The sequence below is a fragment of the Eriocheir sinensis genome, chromosome 29 (assembly GCF_024679095.1).
Source record: "Eriocheir sinensis breed Jianghai 21 chromosome 29, ASM2467909v1, whole genome shotgun sequence".
NCBI lineage: Eukaryota > Metazoa > Arthropoda > Malacostraca > Decapoda > Varunidae > Eriocheir > Eriocheir sinensis.
In genome coordinates, this window is record NC_066537.1 from 15,872,190 (window position 1) to 15,896,299 (window position 24,110).

The window sequence follows — 24,110 nt, forward strand, 5'->3', positions numbered from 1 at the left end:
ATATCAACTTTTTAAATTTGAATTTCAACTTTTTAAATTTGAATTTCAACGTTTTTAATTTGAATTTCAACGTTTTTAATTTGAATTTCAACTTTTTAAATTTGAATTTCAACTTTTTTAAATTTGAATTTCAACTTTTTAATATGATTTTCAACTTTTTAAATTTGAATTTCAACTTTTTAAATTTGAAATTCTACTTTTTTAATTTGAAATTCAACTTTTTAAAATTTGAGGGTGAAAAGGTGTAGATATCAGTTAAACGAATTTGCTATAATACTTGACGTTACACACACACACACACACACACACACACACACACACACACCAGAGGAGGAACAATTAAATTATAGTTAATAAGGGGGTGGACACTGAATTATAGGTCTCTCAGCATTAGGTTAAAATGATTGACCAGCCGATCCTAGAAAAAGTGGTCTCTTCGTGACACCTCGGCAGGGCTTATAGAGATGTCAGTAGCTCGGGGATTTAAAAATGGCGGGAGTGGAAATTAAGCTTAGGGGTATTTTAAAACATGTCTGTCGCCCAACTTACCTTGCCTGAGACTCCTTTATATTTACATACTATGACCTGCAAGTAAAGTGTAGGAAATGTGATGTATTAATGAAAGACTAAAATAGTGAGATATAGTGAGACGGTTCATGAGACGCTTTAGTAATTGAACAGCACACCTCGGGCTGATGAGTAGAACGATTTCAAGACGTTATTCTGTCTCATTTGCGTATATATGAGTTCTTATTTTAATGTTTTCTTCCTTATAATGCTCCTACCAACACTACTACATAAATCAGACGGGGTGGAGGCGTTTGCACATACACTGGATATTATCGCGCACTGGGATCTGCGCAGGCCGGGGAACTTTGCTAGATCGTCGTACTCAGCCTCTTATATTTACCAACTTCCGACCCAAAAACTGTCTCCTGGACCCCAATAACGATATTCACTTATAATTATCGTTAAAACAGTTAATTCCTGATGTTTCTTGGCAATAGTTATGGGTCAGAAACCGGAGAATACAATGCTCTGAGTACGATAATCTGGCAACGGTGAGGCCGAGTAAGGCAGCCATGGCGGGGACTTGGGTGCGGGTGTGGGCGGGAAACCACACATTTTGACGCATATCACCCGTGCCACCGCTAGCAGCCAGCATGGAAGGACACGCCAACCCTCCCGCCACTGCCCAGAGCTGCCCCGCCCCGCCACAAGCCCTCCGCTGCTCCACACACGCTGGTATCTGGTGGAAGGTGAAGGTGAGGCCGTGAGTGCTCAGGAATCATGGCGTGGTTCTCGCTACTCTGCCTTTTCTCCACTTTCCTCCTTTTCTTCACGTTCCTCTCTCACATTCCTCCCTTTCCTCGCCTTCCTCCGTCATATTCTTCCTTTACCTTCATCTTCCTACTCTTCTTCACCTTCCTCCCTCACATTCCTTCCTTTCTTCACCTTCCTCACTTTCCTCCCTTTCTTCACCTTCCTCCCTCACATTCCTTCCTTTCTTCACCTTCCTCACTTTCCTCCCTTTCTTCACCTTCCTCCTTCCGTCTTAAAGTCCTCTTCCACGTCCTTGCTCTATCTTGTGTTTTTTCTTGAGCTGTTCCGGGTCGGGTGCCGTGATATCTCGGTATTAGTCTAATTAAGAGGTATTACAGGTGAGTGAAGCGAACTCATAACACCGGGATAGGGCAGGTGTGACATCTGGGGCCAGGTTACCACAGTTAACTTTCCCCAGGTATCCATTTTAATTTTTATCGACCAACCCGAACGGGAAGATGAACGGCTACTTGAGCTTTTCGAACCCGAGTGCGTGGACTCATGGCCAGGGCATGCTAGACTCTGAGGGGCACATATGGTGTTAGGCTGCCATTCAAGGGGTTAGGTTACCAGTTGAAGGGGTAAATTTATGGGGGATTGGTTCACTATTCAGAGAGGGTGGTTATCATTAAAAGGGGATTACTAAAGGTTTCAGGGGCCGTGTTCCCCTGTTTTTCACAAATAAAACTTTAACAAAGCATCGGACAAGGATGTTATTTTGGCAGTGGATGTTTGAGACCCCGACCTAATGGGCAAAAATATGATTTGGTGTCACGTGTGGATAATGAAGCACTTATAAGATTAAATTTAGGGTAATTTTGGCTAAAACTTAGAGGCACTGTGAGCGAGGCTGGCCCCGCCAACGACAAAGGTGTTGTTGGGTAGTTGGGTGGGGATGATTGTGTGAGGAAGGAAAGGTTGGGTATGGGGGAGGTTGGTGAACCAACGAGGGATGAAACCAGAAACTACTGCTTGCTTACATACATGCAGCATGTACTACCAATAGTCACATTTTCCATGTAAAGGATAAATAATTTCCTTCGAGTAAAACTGTTTCTCCCCAACTGATAGTCCATATAAGGAACATCCATATTTACAGTAGATTAAATATTGCTACTGTGTGTGTGTGTTAAGCAGTAAGACATAATTGCTGGTTGGATGGATGATTACTCATATGTCAGAGCTAAACGTCACGAGAAGATGAGCGGGGCGGGGCTAGCCTCGCTCACAGTGCCTTTAACTTTCAGCCAAGTTTACCCTAAATTTACTCTTATAAGTGCTTCATTATCCACATGTGACACCAAATCATATTTTTGCCCACTAGGTCGGGGTCTCAAACATCCACTGCCAAAATAACATCCTTGTCCGACGCTTTGTTAAAGTTTTATTTGCGAAAAACAGGGGAACACGGCCCCTGAAACCGTTAGTAGGTTAGCTTTTATAGAGGGTTGGGTTACAATTTGAAGGTAGGGGGAGGTGGGGTAAGATGGACCCCCCCACCTAAACCCAAGCTCTGTCCCTTTACCACAGTAAATTTATCCCAACAAATGACGCTCCCAAATTTGACGCATTTTCACCGAAAACTTAATTTTTAATCAATTTTTTAAAGTTTATGACACATTCTGCGTCATCATGCGCCAGGACCTTTTACCCTGATGACGCAAAATGCGTCATCATGCGCAAGAGGGTTAAGCAGTGTAATATCATGGTAATTGTTGCAGTCCTGTCGGTCCCATTTTCCTTTACTGAGAGAAACAACCACTGCATATCAGTGACATCAAGGTCACTGAGCTTGTTTTTGCTGATGATGATGTACTTCTCACAGAATTGCTGGAAGTCCTGGTGTTGGCTCTGGAAGTGCTGCATGAGGAGGTGAAACTTCTGGGACTGTAGGTCTTTTGGGCCAACACCAAGGTCCAGTCATTTGGAGGCTTGCTGGATGACACAGTTCAGTCCATTTATGCATGCGGTGAAGATGTCGAGGTCACCAAAAGTTTTTAATAACTTGGAAGCGTGGTGCATAATAATGGTGGGTCTTATGAAGTCACTCAACAGATTGGCCTGGCCCACAGTGTTATGGACTCGCTCAACATGAGTATATGGCGTTGTCAATATCTATGCAGGCAGACAAAGATTCAAAACTTTAAATCATTGTGCTCCTTGTCTTACTGTATGGCTGTGAGACATAGACACTGAATGGTGACTTGGAGAGGCATGTCGATGCCTTTGGTACCAAGTGCCTTTGCAGGATTATGTGGTATCGCAGGATGGCTTCATGTTGAACCAGAGAGTACCTGATGACATTGAATCGAGGTGTTGTTAACAGCTTAGTCCCTGTACACCAACTCAGGCTATACGGGCATGTGGCATGCCTCCCGGATGTCTATCCTGCTTACAGGGTTGTTTCTGTATGAGACAACCCTGAGTGAAAAAACCAAGGGGACGCCCATATGTAACCTATGGGTGGGGCAAGTCGATCGATCCTGCCAGGAAGGACTTGAGATGGATAGGGCGGCTGTGTGGGAATTTGCTCGGCATGTTGCTTCATTTGAAGCAACATGCCCATGGGCATATGCTCCCCATTAGTTAGTATCCTGCCTGTCTTCACTCGTGGTTTGAAACTTTGCATCTTGTAAGATTTGGAGAGAAAGTTAAGAAGCGCATAAGTAGAATGGAGAGAGAAAGCTGTGTATAACATTGGATTAGAAAACAGACAAAGGCTTAAGATATTTAAATGAAGATTAAGGGATGGACTTGGGCTGGTTATATCATGTGTATAACAGGAGAACTGTTGACAAAGTAGCAACCCAGGTATTATAGAAATAAGGGAAGACAAGAGGACCCAGTGGAGAGATGAAGTTAGAGCATTTGAGACATTGGATGAAGAAAGGGCACAAGGGACAAAGTCTGTTTGAGGTTTTCACAAGGAAAGGCAGGCTGCACATTCCTGGCAGAACAAGAAATAAGTTGCAAGGGAAAAATTACCTTGTGTTCAGTATATTAAGGATTGCTTTTCCCATGCAACTTATTCCTTCCTTGAACGTGTAGCCTGCTTTTCCTAGTGCAAACTATGAAAATGAACTTTATGCCTTACGCCCCTTCTCAGCTCAACGCCTAATTTGCCAGAGCACGATGGAGTACATTAACATCAAACAGAAAGGAGAGTGTTGGGAAATGCTGTTGTCCTGCAGTGGACTATAGTCCGACACATCTAAAGTGGCGCCTCTGACGTAGGTAGCTCCCATACAGTGGTGTCACGTCTCCAACTCAGCTCCTGAACCGTCCCCCTCACACCCTTCCCTCTCTCTCTCTCTTTCTCTCTCTTACAAAAAAGATATGGTTTTTATGAATGATTCTCTGTTTGTGAGTGAATACAAAGAAATTTGTACAACACTTGGCACTGTTGCCTCTGCGGCATTGTCAGCTCAGGTCAGGGTCATATGCTCCTCCTAACCCAACACACCACAGTTGCGCTGCCTGCCTTAATTATGGCATTTCTGCCATATTTTGATGTGTGTCTGCCATCTGCCATACACTGTCTGCCATATGGCATAATTTTTATAAAATGTGGGGCTAAAAGTGGCTTAAATCTTTCCCTCGAGTTCAGGAGTCTCTGGTAGGTGAAGTACTGACTGACAAAATTCTCTCACGGCCGCCCTTGGACTTTCGACTTGTGTTTCTCGAAACTATTTCACACACACACACACACACACACACACCGTCCGTGGTGCAACTGGTTAGAGCAATGCGATGTGGTGCCAGGCTTCACGGTCTGACAGGGCGGCGGTTCAAGCCTGCTCAGGCCGGATTCTTTCCGTTGACTAGGAGTGGTTACTGTCCCCCCTTGAGCAAGGAGAATGGGGTGTGTGGTGTATGAGGTCCTGGCAGTACTCATAGATTGACGATAAAAAGCACTTGCTCATGTCGGGAGGGTACCTGCTGGCGATTACGAGTCCAACACGTGATCAGGCCGTGGTGGTGAATTACACACACACACACACAGAGAGAGAGAGAGAGAGAGAGAGAGAGAGAGAGAGAGAGAAAACATGAAGATTACGACTTATGAGGGGCACGGTATGCGAGGTCAATTGGAGACATGGCAACAGTATATAGAGGGCTGTCTACATCAGACGCCACTTTAGATGTGTCAAACTTTAGTAATGGCTGAAGATGATGATGATCAATGTCTTCACCAAAAGTCAGGCCTAGACAGAAACTGCTTTTTAGGGTATTAAAAAATAAGCTATAGTTCCAAAATTGTATTTGGGACGTATATAAAACACAACTGACAGAACATTACAAATGGTATTACAGTATGAAGACAATGGGTGGAGGGAAGCGGCTCTGAGGCGGCCACAGTTGAGGGTGACTAATGACGTCCTGTCCGACAAGTACACTCCTCACACAGGTCAGTTCTCACAACCCAGTGGAAAACATTACATAAGGTAAATTTATTGCCCTTCAATATTTCTTTGGCACATGTCAGTCAGAGAAGGTAAATTACTTGTCTGCCATGTTACTTGTGAGCTTGGAAAGAAACTCGTCATGTAGCTGTTCAATAATAATATAGAATTTTTCAGCAAAACAGGTTTGGTGTGTGATCTGTGGTGAATGGAGGTGAGGGTAGCATTAGTAGTGCTCTGAAGGGCCCCATTTCACTGTAGAGGCAGGGACAGGAAAATTCTGGGATGCAGAAGACCAAGTAATTTAAGAGCCTTAACATTACTCCATGCATCCTTGGATACGAATAGCAAACAGGTACAAAACATGAGTTTTCGATGTTTTGCTCATAAATTTACTTAAAGCACAACCTTAAGGAGGTAACAATTTGCCATTGCAAGATTGTGTAGTGCACAGGGGCACTGCATATATACATTTGCACATATAATGAATTTAGCAAATACACAATTACAAACCGAGCCCTTCACAGAAATCAAAAGTACAACTTTCCTTAAACAGAGAAACTCGTATGAAGTAATTATACAAATAGTAAGTGTTTATATTTATAAATCTAACATAGAATACATTACTAAATATGAAATGCAAAAAGTATAATAATACTGCTGCATTACAACTAATAGCTGCCATTCAATGCTTACAATTCCAGTGTCTAGAGTCAGCCCTCGCTGGCTGCGCAGACTGTCCATCCCAGCCTTGTGTTGTATGGTGTTTGCGGTGTGTCAGCACCAGTACAAGTACAGAGTGGAACAGATCATTATATCAAGAGTTCCTGAGTCTGGCTGATTTCAGGCAGTAACACAGTTTAAATTTTATTTATTACCTTCATTGTAACAACTGGGTTAGTAAGGGTAAGGTTATATAACTTGCCCTTACCATCTAGTGTTAGTAAAGGAACAATATTTGGAAATGATTCACAACCTGATATGTTCCTTGATGTCTGTGTGGAATAGCAGCATCAAAGATCTATGAAATTATAGAAAAGAGGAGCCAGTTGCACACCACAAACTCCCATAATGGTTTATTACAAGCTTGGCAACTCAGTGTGCTTCTGGTCATTGAAAGTAATATTGTGCATTTTTCAGCTTCAGAATATTAAGTGTGGAAGCTTGAGTTTCAGTAGGCAGTGTAAGCACACTAGTTGTGTTGGCTCACATGGTCACTTGTAAGGTGTGCACTGAAATGAAGTATAAGTGGTATTTTGTATCACTTTTTGGAGAACTCTATAATAAGGAGCTCTGTGGGGCTACAACACTAACATACAGGAACATCTTCACTTCGGATTGCAACATAAGAGTCCTGGGTGATAAGTAAAGAAACCGCTCCGTACATATGCACTTCTTTCACTTTACTAAGTGGTAATGAACAATTAAAGCTTGAAACCATTGGGCATTCTCACATTATTTCAAGGTAAACAAGTTAAAAATGAAAGAACCTATTTATGCAATCTTATGAATATCAGGAGTAAAGGTGATTCAGATGAGTAAGGTGGTTATGGTATGGCCAGCTTCACCCCACATGCCCATCACACATCATTAATAGTTTTTTCCTATTTGTGAATTTTCATTGATCCACATTGATTCTAATCATTAACAGATGTCAAATTTGTTAGTGTGTGGGCTGTACAGGAGCAAAATCAGCTGTCCCATGAAATATTTTATATGCCAACACCTCCATTACCACTGTGGTCATCACCTTCAAGAAAATTGTATAAAATTTCTTTGCTCATCATTTTATATAGCAGCCTCAAACTGTCTAGCTATAGTGTCATCAACACTCCTGGGCTGCTTTGTTAACCCCATGAGCAGGACACTACAAGCCTGTATTTTTGCTGACCTAACACCATCAGAGCTAGGATTTCATGCTGATTACAAGTTAAGTTGCATGAAACTTTACACATGCACTTACAAATGAAATTCATGTGCAGGGCTTTGTAAAAGTTTCACAAACTCCTAGTTGTAAAAAAAAAAAAAAAATGAGAAAGACCAGCTGCAACTGGACTTTGCAAACTGGTTTGAGCCATTGGAAGGCAGCAGAATATCTGCTTCGGTGTTTACATGAGGGTGTGTGGCAATAACTCATGTGCACTGCTAAAACAATGCAATTTCACAACCTATTTAAAAAGCATACCTCATGTATCTTATTGTCTTTAGCAATATTTTTTTTTTTTTTTTTTGCCAGTAACAGTGATCATGAAGCACTAGTGGAAGAATTAAGATGACTAGTAAAGCTTGAATTGGCTAAGAATGTAAAGTTTAAGCCAGTGCTGATCCCGCAAAGGAATGTTCATGTTTTAAGACACCTGTTGCTAACAACATGACACACATGGCACTGAAGTGGTTCTTTGTCGCCAACACTTGACAGTAACAGAAAAAAGTGAACCTATGAGACAAACATAAGTTAACATTCAGCGGCAGTGGAAGTGCCTATGTTTAATGAGAAACTGTATTGTATTCCATTTACAACTCCTCTCTGTGTCTGCCTACAGGACAACGTTCTGCACAGGTGTTATTGGTGAACACATTGAATGAAAGACAAATCTGAGCACTATCACCAGATACATGAATTCCTTGGGGTAAAGATATTTCAAGCATACCTCTCTACTTTAAAAAATATATGTATATATGTAGGAACATAAATAAGAGAAATCTACAAGTATGAATAGTATACAAGTAAACAATATATCTTGGTAATGGCCCATTCAGGTTGGCTACGCACTATATTATAAAAGCAAAAGCATTTAACAATATTGGTGAGCTACAGCGTGAGATTATTCCTCCCTGTGTGGTAGAAAAAATAACATACTGAGGTGGGGCAGCTCTGAGAGGATTACACGGAAATGGTATTGGCACAGAGTCATGGCAGCAAGAAGGAAGGGCAGTCACCCAGAAGATAGATGAGGCACTGCAGCTGTGGTCTGTTTGGTGTGGTTATGGGGACACTGCTGGCAACACATATCACTGGAAATTCTGAACAGCTACATAGATCAAATGATGTGACTGCTGTGTCTAAGGTGGTTTATATCACTGCTAGATTCAACTATGAACATGACTCCTTATATGTCTGACATCATAGGACTTTTCCTTCTTGAAGACACGGGCAGAGTAATGCATATAGTATACTGATATGATTTATAACTCATATGTGGGGAATTTTTTAAGATATTGGTTGTACAAAATAGTTTGATACATCTTAATAAACTTGAGCAAAATTTGTAATGGAATGATGCTTAAGGAATGTGACATTTTAATATTTCTAGGATATATTTTCAGCAGGTAGTGTGGTGGAGTGGCAAGGATATGCCTGCAAACAATCAGAGCTGTAAAACTGGATCTAAGTGTGTACTTATCACCCACTGACCACATTGTGCAACACTTATGGTTGAAAGGTATGTGATGGAACACAAAACTTACATATATATGTATGAGTGGCTAACATATTATACTTGAGTAAGGCATTAGTTTGAGTCTTGTTCATCTTCACTGTTAAAAGGCGAGAGCTGTGTCAGTTCACATCAGTAAAGCTTTTTACGACTGTATAATGTGTGTCAACCTTTTCTTTCCTGCGCCACCACTGAGTGCCGATCTTTACCTCTGCCTCTCTCTCCCTCTCTCCTTCACCACCCTCCTCCAACTTGTGCTTCTTCACGCCATCACTAGTTACCACCAACATGATAAAAAATACTTAGCTCTATTGTCTTTTCAAACTGGGGTTTATCTACATGATAGATGGCAGTATCTCAACCCCTCTTACACTGTGCTACAGATAAATACTAAATATATATATATTTATATATGAATAACAACAGATAATGCTATAACAGTTGCCCACATAGGAGCATAATTACCGCATAATCATCTTGCCAATAGTGCTGACCCTTCTTATTTAAGTCTAATAGATTACTTTGGTGATAATGCTATTTGTAAACAATAATCTTAAGAACTAAGCTTATTCACATTCAGTCTTTAATCTATACCCTAAATTCCTTTTGCCAAGCTGTAGTGAGTGATGTATGGAAGGAGATTGAAAAATAAAGTCTAGGTGTGCAGCCCAACATTATATACACCTAATGAGTCTTTTTGAAGGAATTATGTAACTATGTGGTAGAGGATGTGAGTGGTAAAGCTAAACATATTGTACTATTTTAAAGAGTCAAATGAGATTCTATAAACTTTGGCTGGATCTGGAGGAGAAAGCATATGTGCCCTACACCTCATATTTAAACTAAAAATATCTTGATTTTTATGTACAAATTTAGCATAGTTTATTTATATGCCACATATTTGTATGAGTAATAGTTTACCTTAAATTTTAGAAGAAGGATAAAACCTACTATGTGGGATGAGTATGGCTTTCCAGGCTAAATGATGTAAAGTTTTGATGGCTTACCAGTGTTGAAAAAATCGTTACTAACTAAAAAAATAAAAATAATAATTATTGTGATACCAGGTATGATAAAAAATTTTTTAATTTCTCATAACCTGAAAGTTAACTTCATATTTTCACATTTACTGTCCCCTGGTGGATAACTTAAATGTCTTAACTAAGTTATATTGATCAGCCTTGCATCAGACATGCTTGTCAACACAGCCTTAGGGGTAATGAAGGGCATGCAGACCACAGGCCAGTATCAGGGTGGCCAGTATCAGGGCACCTCACATTCCACGTCTAATACACCAATTCCTATCCAGTCCAGGCAAGGCAGGACCCTTTGGGCTTTCCCTTTGCCTTCAGCATTAGTCAATGTTCCTCTAACTCTGAGGCTGCAAGAAGCCCTGCCTCATTCATTTCATATGTCTGCTGTTTTGTTACCAAACACTTATGAGACTTATGCTTCCAGAGTCTGGTCGTTGCTGTGACTGGTCTCGTCTTCAGCAGGCCGAGAACGAGAAGATCTAGCAGACGGGCTCCCTCCCTCTTCCTCGGTTGACATCTTGATCATGTGGTTGAGTCGAGAGAGGAGAAACTGTTTGTCATGGCCCTCAAGCACTAACTGGTTCTTGAGAAGGGCCACCATGTGCTTGTTGGCAGCAGCTACGGCATAGTAGTAGTACCCGGCCAGGATGAGAATGATGATGGCGGGCACAGCGAATCCTGCTGTTCCCAGGAAGAGCAGCACTGCCTTCAGCCAGTCCGGAGATTCTGTGGGTCAGTTACCATTTAGCATCAAATCAGATTACTATATAATAGAATTGTATAAATAAATCAATATGGCATTTACTAAATTCAGTCATTTATAATAATGCTCCTTATAAATCGTATACTTTGCTTCTTAGAAATTGTATACTTTTAGGTCCCAAAAAATATACCAAGTCAATAATACTTCAAAGAGTCTCCGGAGAAATACTGTCAGCATCTGGTCATAAAAGAAACCAATTAGTGCCCTTTCACTGTATTTGTTTTCAAGATGTATGATAACCGTAGTTTACAGCTTTGTGAATGTAGTGTTTAGTTCATACAGTGTTCAATACATAACCATATTTAGCATGCTAGGTGAGGTAACAGAACTTGGTTTTAACTTTAACCTAACAGCACTTTTTCTGCCGTGGTTGATAGTGCTTTACAATGCAAATTGATTAAACATCTTCCTTTCTCCCCAACAGACAACCCTGGAAGTGGGACTGAAGGTGGATTGTCCCCACCACTAGGCAAGACTTCCCTCTATCCAACCCAGTACATGCTAATTGATGGTTTGTGACATCTGCCAGGGTGCTTCACTCTCCTGCCCTGAGGGTTAAACTGAGCAAGCCTCCACGCATCGATTGATTTGCCACAGCCATTAGTTGAGTGGGCATCCTCTTGGTCTCTTCTACTTAGGATTGTCTCATACAGAAACAACCCCTATTATCGACATCCGGGAGGCGTGCCACGTGCCCATGTAGCTAGAGTTGGTGTTCACAGACTAAGCTGGTAACAGTTCACAATTCACTTTCACAAAGTAGTTGCTGGTTCAACATGGTCATTTCAGCGATACTCCATGATCCTGTGATGACACTTGGTAGTCAAATCATTGGCCACCTACACAGATAACAACGATTCCCTGTACTTATGTTGAGCAAGTCCATAACACTGTGGGCGAGTCCAATCCATCCAGTGGCTTCCTGGCAAGACCCACCATTGGCCTGGCCCATGTTGTTGTGAACTCACTCAGCACGAGTACATAGCATCTATGCAGGTGGGCAAAGATTTGAATCTGTCACTTATAGCACGTGCTCTGTCTCATTGTATAGCTGGGAGACAGACACTGAATAGTGACTTGGAGAGGTGTATCGATGATGTTGGTACCAAGTGCCTCTGCAGGATCATGGGGTATCCCTGGAGTGACCATTCTGAACTAGTGACTACTTTATGAAACTAGTCGGAGGCCTGTTACTACCTTAGTTCATGAGTGCCGATTCTGGCTGTATGGGCACATGGCACGTTTCTTGGATGTCAATCCAGTTTATAGGGTTAATTGTGTAGCAGACAACCCTGAGTGGAGGAGACGAAGAGGTTGCCCATGTAACTCATGGCTGAGGCAAGTTGATTGATCATTGGAGGGGGTTGAGATGGGAAGGGAGGATGCATGGAGGCTTGCTTGGGAGGACCATTGGGAGTGGAGCGACATGCCTCCTGGCATATACTCCCTATTAGTTGGTTAGTTAGTGGAGGAGTTGCTCAGTAGTGGTTGCTGCTTCACTCTGCCTTGGGAACTGGCCAGTACACCCCCTTGAGGTATTTATTCGACTGTAGTTGCAGCATTCGAATCTAAGGTGTGAATAATCTTGCCTTGACAACATGCAGTCGCATGGTATGTTCAGTTTCATGGATAACAAATGATAGCCTGCACATATGTTAGACCTGACAAATACGTCAATAATAGTTGATTTTGAGTTTCAAATTATTATGTCAGACAGCTGTTCTGTTATATCTTTCTCTGCAGAAGGCAGTGCCAGGGCTATTTAATAATTATGAGCAACATTATAAATTAACTAAACTGCTGTCTGCAGCAAAATGTGAATCCTTGCTCGTTCGTTGTGTTCCGAGCTAAAGTTACTTAAAATCAACTGTAACTATTCGTCTTTGTAGCCAACACATTGTTGATATTTCTATCATTTATTATTCATGAAATCTGACGTGCATTGTGACAGCAGGCTACCTGAGCACAATGATGCACACTTCAGACCCTGGCACTGCAATTATAGTTACCTGTCTATGAGAATATACAGGGTTCACAATGCACAACACCTGCAAGCAATATTATGACACCAAAATTAAGAACACATAAGCTGATTTGGCAATCTATCATATCTCAGAAGTGTAGGTACTAATCATGTGTTGTGTATATTTGACTGTTATAAAGGAATTCTGTAGAGCATCTGAACTGCAAATGTCAGCAAGGATGATAAATAAATCTGGAGGGAACACTCATCTAGTTTGATTTAAACTAAAAGTCTTCCAGTTTTTCCTCGGAGCCTCTTTTAGGTAGTTTCGACTTATTACAGTTTTTTAGACCTATTTTTGCAATTTTGCATATTATTTTAGGCCCATTTTAAGCATTTTCTTATTTGGACATTTTAGCCCTGAATATACATATTTTTTACACTATCAGTTCTGCCAGTTTCTACCCATTCTATGCAATATAAACACTAATCACACCATAATAAAGGCCAGATACCCTAAATAATGTTAAAATTGCTAAGATTTCATACTGCAGTTAACTAAGTAAAGCAATAAAGTGAATGCTTAGTGGTAATGTAAATTAGTGCAGATTAAACCGTCAAACAATTTCCTAAAGTATTATACAGTGGGGCATGCTACAACAAATGGATATTAAGAATTATGCTATAAAGAACGGCTTTCACTGCAAAACTTCATATGCTGCAGTGAATGACAATGCTACAACGAACGTGGAGAAATACTGGTAGTGGGATGCCTTTAACCCATGATGCTTTGACCCTACTGATCAACCTTCTGACCAGCCTTTTAACCTTAACCCTAAGGAACAACCTTCTAACCCCAACCCTTCTGACCAGCCTTCTAACCCTAGCCCTAAGGACCAACCTTCTATCACTGCCAGCATCTCACTCCAGATGGTGTCAAGCTCTCTGAAGGGCCCGCAGGCCACCGAGGGCTTGATCTCAGCAATGGAGTAGCCGACGGGGATGATGGTGACGATGAAGGACACCAGAAGGATGGATATGAAGAGGGCGTTGGAGCGGGAGGTTCTGTACAGCTGGGAGGACTGACTGCTGTTCACCTTGCAGTCAAAATACTTGATGTAAAACACCAAAACTGTGGAAGGAATAACAGTTTCAGTGTCGAATACCTATAATGTAGAAACTATCATATCAGTCTCTATTCTATCTGTGATTATATTGAAATTGTGTAAGGCAGGGGTTTGCAAATCTGTTGTGCCACTACCTCCATTATCATTGTTGTTGTATAAGTCACACCTACAATGCACCAAGTAGGAAAATAATGACAGAAGTAGAGGTGCTAGAGGGACAAGAGACTGGCATGATTACTCATTTTCACTACCTCAAGACAGCTGACTGCACACTACACAGACATTACCTCCAACTGCTACATCATCATGGCTTGCGACCCAGACTTAGAAATCAAAATGACCCTGGCAAAGCCTTATTCCTACATGATGTAAAAATTCGGACAAATCTCTCTTTCCTTATGATGCCCTTTAATAAATTACAAGCAGGTTTCTTACTTAGCTTGACACAGGTGACAGCAGGCAGCAGTGGCGAGTAGAACATGCCAAGCCAGCACAGCGTTTGTCCATACACAATGTCCAACACATGTTTAGGAATCACAAACTCTACGTCCCCAATAGCTGCACCAAGCCGGCTGCCACGCATCAGCTTGTGGCCAATGCACTTTAAAGGGAAGTTGACTAAGAAGGTGGAGAGGAACATGATGATCAGGTCCAGAATGGTAAGTTTGTACAGCTGCTGCCCCACGTACGTCTCCCAACACCACGGCTGGGGGCAGTCACTGTAAAGGAAGGGCATGCTTGTGTAGCTGTCTCGTAACTGATTTAATCATAGAATTTGGTCATTTGTTTCCCAACTGAAGGGTTCATGATGCCTAACCTTTCTAATGACACACGTGCACATACTCACTTTATACACTCGGAACTCTTGGAGACGGGGCACTGAGGGATGCGCTGGTAGATGGAGATAAGCAAGACAACAAGGGAGGCAAGGCGCAGGAAGACGGTGCGCACCAAGGTCAGCACCAGGATGGAGTTGGGTGTGTAGTGCTCAAGCTTCACTAGTGCTCTGTGGGATGCAAGACACTCATTAAATCTACCTATAAATATTAGGAAGTCTTTAACCCCCTTTTTTTGTAATTAATAAATACTTTGAGTAGTGTAAGACAAATACCGGAGGCTGCCATGTGTTTATTCATTGCCTGTGTGCACAACAAGCAAAGTCCAAAAGAGCTGCCTCACCCAGTGGGGATAAACTACAATCTTAGGTTACTATGAGTGATCTGGATTAGTTAAATAATTGGTCATGTACCAATTTTCTGTGAGCCTCCAATGAAAAAAAAGTCCATTTGAAGGAGCATCAAGATCCATGCTTGAAAATACTTTTGAACACAAATAATTGTCCATGAGTATCAGGTTAAAACTCATTTTTTTATTTTGTTCTTCCAGAATACTTATTTGTAAGCCAGAGTAGAACAGAAGCAGAAGACATACCTAAGCAGATATGGGATGATGATGTTAAGGGTAACGATGACGCCTGAGGGCAGGTACTCATACAGGAGGATCATCAACTTGTCCTCCTCCTCACTCTGTCAACACATGTGAATTGTTATAATCCTATATGTGCATGGTTGTAAACCCATGTCCGCCCTTCCCTTTCCCTTTCCCTTTTCAATGACTTCCTTTCCCTTTCCCTTTCCCTTTTCAATGACTGCCGTTCCCTTTCCCTTTTCAATGACTTCCGTTCCCTTTCCCTTTCCCTTTTCAATGACTGCTGTTCCCTTTCCCTTTTCATTGACTGCTGTTCCCTTTCCCTCTCCCTTACCTGTCTCTCACCAGTCAATTCACTTCACCTGCATATAAAACACCACTATCACCACTGTGTATCACATGAGTCAGGTAATACTCTATCAGTTTTAGGGAGTCCTAGGCTCTTTGCCTCATCAACACCCCCTCCTCTTACTTACAGTCTTCTGCCTCTTAAATCCCACTGCAATGTTGCCTCTCTATCTTCAACCAATATTTTTAAGCTGACTGTTCTTTTGAGCTTGCTGACTGCGTGCCTCCACCCTTCCTGCAGCCCTGCTGCAAACAACTTTCTATTCTAGCTCATCCCTATACTATCCAAATTCCTTATGCAAGAGTTAACCAGTACCTTCATTCTTTCATCCCTTTCACTGGACAACTCTGGAACAGCCTTCCTTCATCTGTATTTCCTACTGCCTACAACCTGACTTCTTTCAAGAGGGGAGTATCAAAATTCAATTTCATTCATCCATTCAAAATTTACCTCTCTTATGGTCACTCATTTCTACTTACTTTATAGGTGCAGTTATTAGTGGGCTTATTTTATTTATTTATTTTTGCCCTTGAGCTGCCTCCTTTACTGAGAAAAAAAGTACTGAGGGTGGTGATGGACAATAAAGAAGCTAACAACTGTGAACTGAAATCTTCTATTCCTGTCTCTAACTCTAAATAATAAATACCATGCCAGAGTGAAGCCTATAAAAATATACGGCAATCCATTGAAGGTACAGTTGGAGATAAACAATACTGATCCACTTTACTTTTAAACCTGTCAACCAATTGTCTCTTTCCACATGAAAAGTCAATCTCCTCCCCTGCTGCTTCAGCCTCCACTAATCATCTCTCTATCTCCCAGTAGCCTACTCTCTCTTCCTACCCAATGTCATGCCACACGGGAAGCTGTTAAATCACAATGAGTTCAGATTAAGGTGGAGTAATAAGTTTGTCCTCTATACAAGGACTTACCTCTTTGGAGTCCTTGACATACTTCAGGTGGTCAAAGGCAAAAATAGTGCTCTTGTAGATGGCCACAAAGGACAGAGAGAGGAGAGCCAACACTACTAGATTGACCAGCAGCCTCACCATGTACAGCCGACACCTGTGGGAGAAAATGCACTCATCACCAAATCTTGCTCCTTCAGAGTTTTTAGCCCCAATACCTCCTAAGTTCAACTCCTAACCAGCCTGATACCTTCACTCTACTAGTTCAAAGTTTTCAGCCCCAATAACTCCCAAGTTCAACTTCTAACCAGCGGTCCAAATCCAGATCTTCAGGCTCCAGGAGTAGAAAAAATATAATTAAATAACATGAAGGTCCTGGCGATGGATTCTTGCAAGTATATTTCCTCGACTGACTGTAGGCCCTGCAGTCAGTTGAGGAAATACATTTGCAAGAATCCATCCCCAAGACCTTCATGTTATTTAATTATATTTTTCTACCGGAGCCTGGGGTCCAGCTATAATATTTATCAGGATCTTTGTATACATTTGAACTTGTCTAACTGGACCTTTGCTTAAATAGTGAGTAGCTCTGCTGGTGAGTGTTGAGAGGGAACATCAGGGCATCTTTCAGGGGTATGTCAGGGTTGGGTATGTTTGAAAATTGGTATGTTTAAAAAGTGTAAAACAAATTGCAAACATCAGGGGTCACGTAGGTTTAAACAAATTGCAAACATCAGGGGTCACGTAGGTTTAAACAAATTGCAAACATCAGGGGTCACGTAGATTTCAAGAGTTTTGAAAAGGGTCATGATAGCAAATACAATGGGGACCACTGCTCTAGTGGTTCAAAGTTATCATTGCTCATAACTCCCAAGTTCAATTCCTAACCATCCAAATGCCATCACTGTTGGTTCAAACTTTTCAGCCCCAATAAATCTTAAGTTCAACTCCTGACCCGCCAGATACCTTCATTCTACTGGTTCCAAGTTTTCAGCCCTGACAACTCACAACCTCAACTCCTGACCAGCCAGATACCTTCATAGCTTATTGGTCACTGCCAGCTAACTTGTTCTCCATGCCCACCCCCTTTCTGAAGTTGTGCCTGATTGGCTGAGGCATTTTTTGTTGCATGATAGAAAAATAATGACCTAAACCATGAAACATAATCTCGTGTTAATTTATGAAAAATAAGTTGAATTTGACAGTAATTCTGGGTAAAGGGTAAAGGAGGGGGCAGGGGATGAGGGACTACTTGACTGGAGGTGACCATATAGCTGACTTTGAACCTTAAATATCTTGTAAGAAAAAGTGCAAAAAAAAGTATTCATTTATATTTTTAGAGATACATTTTTGGCTACCCCCATAAACTAGTTTCAGCACCCTCTGGAGGAACTCAGGGACTGCTTTAAGAACACTTGCCAAAGTCTTTTGTGCATGCTTCCAACACCACCAATCAAGAGTACCACAAAACTATAAAACTTGTTTGTCCCTCTGTTTATACATCATTGAATGCTATTCCCACAACTAAGCCTAAATGAAAATATGATATACCACCCATAGCTATGATGCATTTTTCCTTAAGATCTTTCCAGCAATGCCTCTTATTGCTTATAATTTCTATCCTATAGCTAACAAAACTCATTCCATGGTATCAGTGACTCACCTTTCTCTTTTAGTCCTCTGTTCCTTCTCCTCGTTATACCTCTCTGTCTCAAGGTGGTTACACAGCTCATTATAGATGGCTTTCTTCTTGATGGAGGCAGCTTTGTTGTTTTCAATGCAATAATCCCAGCCTCCAAATATCAGGTTGCAATACTGAAACAAATTAATAACAGCATTTTTCAGGCACCAATCAGACGTTATTGGCAAGATCCTATTGTATATATCAATGAAATAGGACTGAGAGAATGCATGAACAAAACAACAATGAAGCTAAAGTAGAATAGCTTTGCCAAGAAGACAATCACATTACATACCTGATAAAACTGTCCCTCCGAAGACCGAAGGCTTTCCCTCAGACCCCTGGCAGCTGCCCTCACCATCAACACCAGACTGAGGATCAGCGTCACCACCACCACCAACAAGTATGCTAGAGGGAGGTTGTACTTCCACTCTGGGGCCACCTCCAGCACTAGGATGTGTCTTGGGTAGTAGCCATAAAAAAGGTAAGACAGTTCCAGAGGACCAGTGCCCTGTACCCCATCCTGCACCAGTTGTATTAAGTAGTAGTTGTTCAGCTGTGGAGAATCGGCCTTTATTTCATCGTAATACTCGTGACAGCAGTTGGTCTCATTTTCAAAGAGGAATGTGTCATTGTAGTCGCCCGAGCCAGGCCAGCTGTCCACAATGCAGCTATCCTGAAGGCACAGACAAGGAATTATTAGTGATGCTGAGATAAAAATACCCCACCATAACACATGACCAGGATGACCTATTATGTGGGAAGCTTCACTACCACACACCATGCTCTAAACTTACAACAAAAACACAGGGGGAAGGGAACAGGGTGTGAGGCAGGGAGGGGAGGGAGGAACAAGGAGTGAGAGGAAGAGAAATTACCTTAGAGTGGACCAGGAATATCTGCGGCACCAGAATGAAGACAGTGAGGAGAACACAGGTGAACAGATTCAGGTACAGGAGCCACTTAATAAAGGTAAAGAAGGCTACAAGGCCGGTGCCAAAGTTTCCTTCCACATAACGGAGACTCCAGTGCCACAACTCAATTTTGGATATCATCTCCCGCAGTCTGCTCTTGGTCTGTGGGAAAAGAAGACAATGCATCATCAAAAGAACTAATAAGTACATGCCTTGCTTCCCTTAGTTCATTAAATTTCTTATTATCTGATTATTTGGGTGCTTTGATTAACCATCCAGTCCCTTTCAGTAGCTCACTTAGACAAAAATGGAGAAACTACCTGTGAGAAAAACTTGCGCCTCGAGAGCTTGAAGGCAGCGAGGCCTCTGGTCCTGAGTGTTGGTGCTGACTGAAGCTGCTGCTTGAGCTTCCGCTTCTCCTCCAGGGGAACAGCGTGGGCACGGATCTGCTGCAGCTTCTCCCACGTCTCCTCCTCGTCCACACCTGCATCACAAACACAAACTTTACTTGCTGTGATCTCTGCATTTACAAGTCAAACCCAGCAATAGATAAACTAAGACTGGATTTTAGTTTTTTTCTTCTAAATTTCCTGATGGACAAACTTGGCCTAAAATCCTTCCTCCTAGATTAGTACGAGAGAAACTGTAAGATGATCTCTGCATTTACGAGTCAGACTGAATGAGGGTTCCACAATGACAGAGTGAATTTTAAAAAATTTCCAAATTTACTAATGGGCATACAATCTAAAATTCCTTATAATTTGCTCTTAAGATCAGGCAAGGGAGAAACTGGAGGATAATCTTTGGATTTACAGGTCAAACTGAGCATAGGCTACACACTGACACAATGAATATGTTTTTTTTATCTTTACTGCATTTATAACCTCCTCTTTGATAAGTCAAGGGAAAACTGAAGGATGAGGAAAAATTTAAAGACCACTACACAAGGCACATCAGGCTGAAGGTCATGCTGGAATACTCACCCGTTGTGAGGTCTGGCAGTACCTCCAGGTAGGTGTCGGAGCCCCGTCGGCTGGTGTGGACGAGGGTGGCAGTGGTGGTGGGCGGCGGCCGGCGGCTCCGTTGTGAGGCCCGCCGGCGCACAGTTCCTCGGCCCAAGCTGTTGACTGTGAACAAAACTCATGAATCAGTGGTGCACAACATGGAGTGACAAAGAAAACTAAAGGAGGAAGATATGTCTATATGATGCATTCTAGTGTAAAAGATAAGTATAACATTTTTTAGTGATTTTCAAATGATAAGTTTATGAAGTCAGCCTTTACATGGGTATTACTTTTCCAGAGAATTAAAGTAAATCTTCAGTCGAGTGTATCATAACCTTGGAAATCCTAAACAGTATGAGATTGCCTTTTACTACGCGAGTATTATGATGTCATAAATTCATATAATAATAATTTTCACACACACACACACACGTAGCCTACAGTGGCACATGGCGAATTAAGAAACCCGATAACTTGTAGTCACCACACTTCAAGTTATCGCTGACACAAACCCACGACAAATTGTGACAGGTGCATCAGAGGTATTGTATTCATATTCCTGTATATAACGTGACTCGAGAGGTCTTTGCACACAGAATCGACCGTGAGTTCGGTTACTCTCCCTCCTACAGCCATGACAACCACAAGACGCATCTTTTTTTTTTTTTAAGGAGAAAACCGAAGGATGGAACAGGAAACATAAAAGGAGAGAGAGAGAGAGAGAGAGAGAGAGAGAGAGAGAGAGAGAGAGAGAGAGAGAGAGAGAGAGAATGAATGGCCGAGAAATGCCAAAAATAAGAATGATCTAACTTACACTAGAAAGGGAAATCTACACACCAAAGACTGAACACAAATAACCATAACATGAAGAACCTATTTTCGATATTAATGTGAATAGTATTAATGAACCCGTGAAACTTCTATTTGTATTTGGTGAGGCAGTGGAGGCGGAAGCTTGCCAGATGGCGTGTACGTGTGAGAGGAAGATGACAATTAATGAGTTTCGTGATGGAGGTCCTTGCCACCTTATTGGATGGTAATTATACGGAAGGGAGAGGCTGCTGTACTATTAATGGGTGTGATGGCAATGCCCGTATTTAAAAACGTATCAGAACCTCAGTACGCCTGTTAGAAGTCAGTATGATTTTCATGGACTGTTTTGTGATTCTAGTGTTAGGTGTACACGACTTCTGCATCTTGAACGGGATAACTACCTATGAAAATCAGGGTAATCTTCTCTGTGACCTTGGAAAATAGTCGTAATAGGAGTTCGATACGTTTAATAATACAGACCTATAGGTGCCTATCTAAATATTGGATCTTCAGAATTACAAATATTTCTGTGAATTGGACTATACGTACACTAATTTATCTATCTATCTATCTTTCTCTCCTTACATGTGATTACAATGCCCTCGTCCTCTTCGTCGTCATCATCATCATCAGGAGGGGCATCAAGGCGTACCCGAATGACCCGCTCACATCTCTCCGTCTCCACTATCAAAGGGAACTGCTCTTGATCCATCTTCTTCAGCCTCCTACGCTTCTTCTTTACGCTGTTCAAGCAGTCCTCGCAAATAAGCCCCTCCCACTTCCCCCATCAAGTGCACATCATTGGCCAGTCCACAGGCAAGCCACGCCCTCTCCGCAACTCAGAATGCATGTGATTGGTGGGTGCTCGGTAAAGTCAAATCTTATTGGTGAAAGGTTAAATCTTATTGGTGTTGGGGGGCTGGGGTGGGCGGGTCTTCTTTTCTATGTTAGTGTGGATAGTATACCTCCACGCGTAAACACTGGCGCAAGCAAGTTCTGTATCCGCATATCACATTTGGTGGATGCTGGGAAAGGTTAAATCTTATTGGTGGTGGTGGGCTGGCGTGGGTGGGATTTATTTTCGATGTTAGTGCGGTTGGAGTAGACTTCTACGGGCATACACACACGCAGGCTTGGTGGTACCCGCATATCAAGAGCAGTGGTCATTCCTTTTCCTTCAGTCTCTTAACGGTCATGCAAGCTTGCCCTTCACCAACACACACACACACACACACACACACACACACAAAGTACCATTGTGTCCGGGTACTCGGGTGTCGGGTTGGCTGCCTGTCTGATCGAGTGTATGTAGTCTACCAGGGCCGAATTTCTGGGGAGACTACGAGGGGTATAGCCTCCCAATGTTCTCTATATCGGCCTCACAATGCCCTTAAAAGTGCCTATTAAAATATAATTCCCTCGCTTGGGCATGCTCGCTAAGCTCGCCACCTCCACCCCCCATATCACGAACCAATGATGCCCTCTAGTCCCCTCCAAAAAATCAATCAAAATGACGGGCCTGTATACCATGTAGTATGTACAGACTTCATACGGTAAGTGAACGACTGTAAGTAACGACAGTAAAGTTAAAGTAACCAGAGCAAGGAAATACTGTCTCAAAGGATGAAATATGGAAAATGTTACAAAAACGCGGCATTTACAGGTGGCAGCGGAGTCCATTTCCTCTCTGGTCAAGTTCAATGTCTTTTCTAACGTACAAAATTAAGGTGGCTGATATTTTGGGTGGCAACTACATCTACATGACTGACTGACTGATTGTTCTCTCATGTCTGTTTCTTTTCCGGGACATGTGTGTCGCGGTGTGAAGGTGCTAACACACACACACACACACACACACACACACACACACACACACACACACACCTATTACCATGCATATGTGTTAAAGAGTAGCTACATACATCCATGGATACGTAAAATCAATCGAAATGAAATGTAAGATAAAATATATAATTTCGGTAGGCAGCCAAGAACCATAGTATAGTAGTAGTAGTTGTAGTAGTAGTAGTAGTAGTAGTAGTAGTAGTAGTAGTAGTAGTAGTAGTAGATGGAGAATTCTTTAAGTACAGGCTTCCTTCTCCATTCCTTCAAATCTGGTTCTTGCAGGCTTCCCGTATAATCTGATATCCAGAAACTACGCTTTAGTCACTCGAACAGGCAAGGAGAAACGTTCAAGTACATGAGAACGATCGCCCTACTAGTTCGAACAAGAGAACACTCGGAACAAAAAGCGGCTGGCTGAGAACCGAAAGACCGTCTCGAGATATTTTCAGCAGGTGCAGTGACATCAGACGGGCGTGGCGCGGCGACTAGCGGGGGATCTGAAGCGTGGTGAAATAATAGCCAAGACACCGCCCCGTTTAATCAAGGAGAGGAGGAAGGATGGCTGCAAGACGCGTGCCGTGAAACCATACTGTGTCTCAAGGGGCGTGTTGTGCAAGCTATGAATGGCCAGTTAGACAGACAGTATAACGCTCTGTCCACGGAGAGAGAGAGAGAGAGAGAGAGAGAGAGAGAGAGAGAGAGAGACACCGAAATACACATATACCCCCCCCCCCCCGCACACGTCTCTCCCACTTCCTGCAGTCGCTATCTATTCACACAAACACATACGTCACACTCCTGATAGGCTGATATGAATGAAGTAAAGTCACAACGAGACAAATTACCAAGACCGGATGACTTCGACGAACAAAGAAACATAGAAAAAGGAAATTGATGTCACACAGACGCGCCCTTCCCGCGAACAAGATAATGATGACAAAGGAAACGAGAGATTGGGCTTAGGGGAGTGAAGTTACGTATGTGAGGGCTGCCTAATTATATGAAAATGTGCAAAGTGGTGTGTGTGTGTGTGTGTGTGTGTGTGTGTGTGTGTGTGTGTGTGTGTGTGTGTGTGTGTGTTTGTAGCGGTGTTCTCATTACTCAACCTTGAGCGTGAT

General features: G+C 42.2%; 1 protein-coding gene and 1 long non-coding RNA gene across 8 annotated transcripts in view; one reads left to right on the forward strand and one right to left on the reverse strand.

Moving 5' to 3' along the window:
- Positions 1–5,567: 5,567 nt before the first annotated feature.
- LOC127005148 (transmembrane channel-like protein 7) overlaps positions 5,568–24,110 on the reverse strand; it is a 28,281-nt gene continuing 9,738 nt past the window's right edge. For 5 of the 7 annotated variants that reach the window (XM_050873775.1, XM_050873774.1, XM_050873773.1 and 2 more), the window contains exons 3-13: positions 20,314–20,457; positions 19,651–19,814; positions 19,295–19,492; positions 18,712–19,092; positions 18,399–18,550; positions 16,760–16,892; positions 15,482–15,576; positions 14,898–15,056; positions 14,486–14,769; positions 13,825–14,055; positions 5,568–10,923 (exon numbers count right to left, since the gene is read on the reverse strand). In XM_050873775.1, the coding sequence (XP_050729732.1) occupies positions 10,610–10,923; positions 13,825–14,055; positions 14,486–14,769; positions 14,898–15,056; positions 15,482–15,576; positions 16,760–16,892; positions 18,399–18,550; positions 18,712–19,092; positions 19,295–19,492; positions 19,651–19,814; positions 20,314–20,457 (2,255 nt within the window). In that variant the 3' untranslated portion in view covers positions 5,568–10,609. Of the gene's footprint in view, positions 10,924–13,335; positions 13,732–13,770; positions 14,056–14,485; positions 14,770–14,897; positions 15,057–15,481; positions 15,577–16,759; positions 16,893–18,398; positions 18,551–18,711; positions 19,093–19,294; positions 19,493–19,650; positions 19,815–20,313; positions 20,458–21,732; positions 23,667–24,110 lie in introns of those variants that run through there. The other 2 variants (XM_050873776.1, XM_050873777.1) reach the window with 2 other exon arrangements.
- On the forward strand, positions 10,781–13,187 carry LOC127005154 (uncharacterized). Its single transcript, XR_007758354.1, has 2 exons — positions 10,781–10,929; positions 11,385–13,187. It is a non-coding gene; the product is annotated as an uncharacterized LOC127005154 (long non-coding RNA).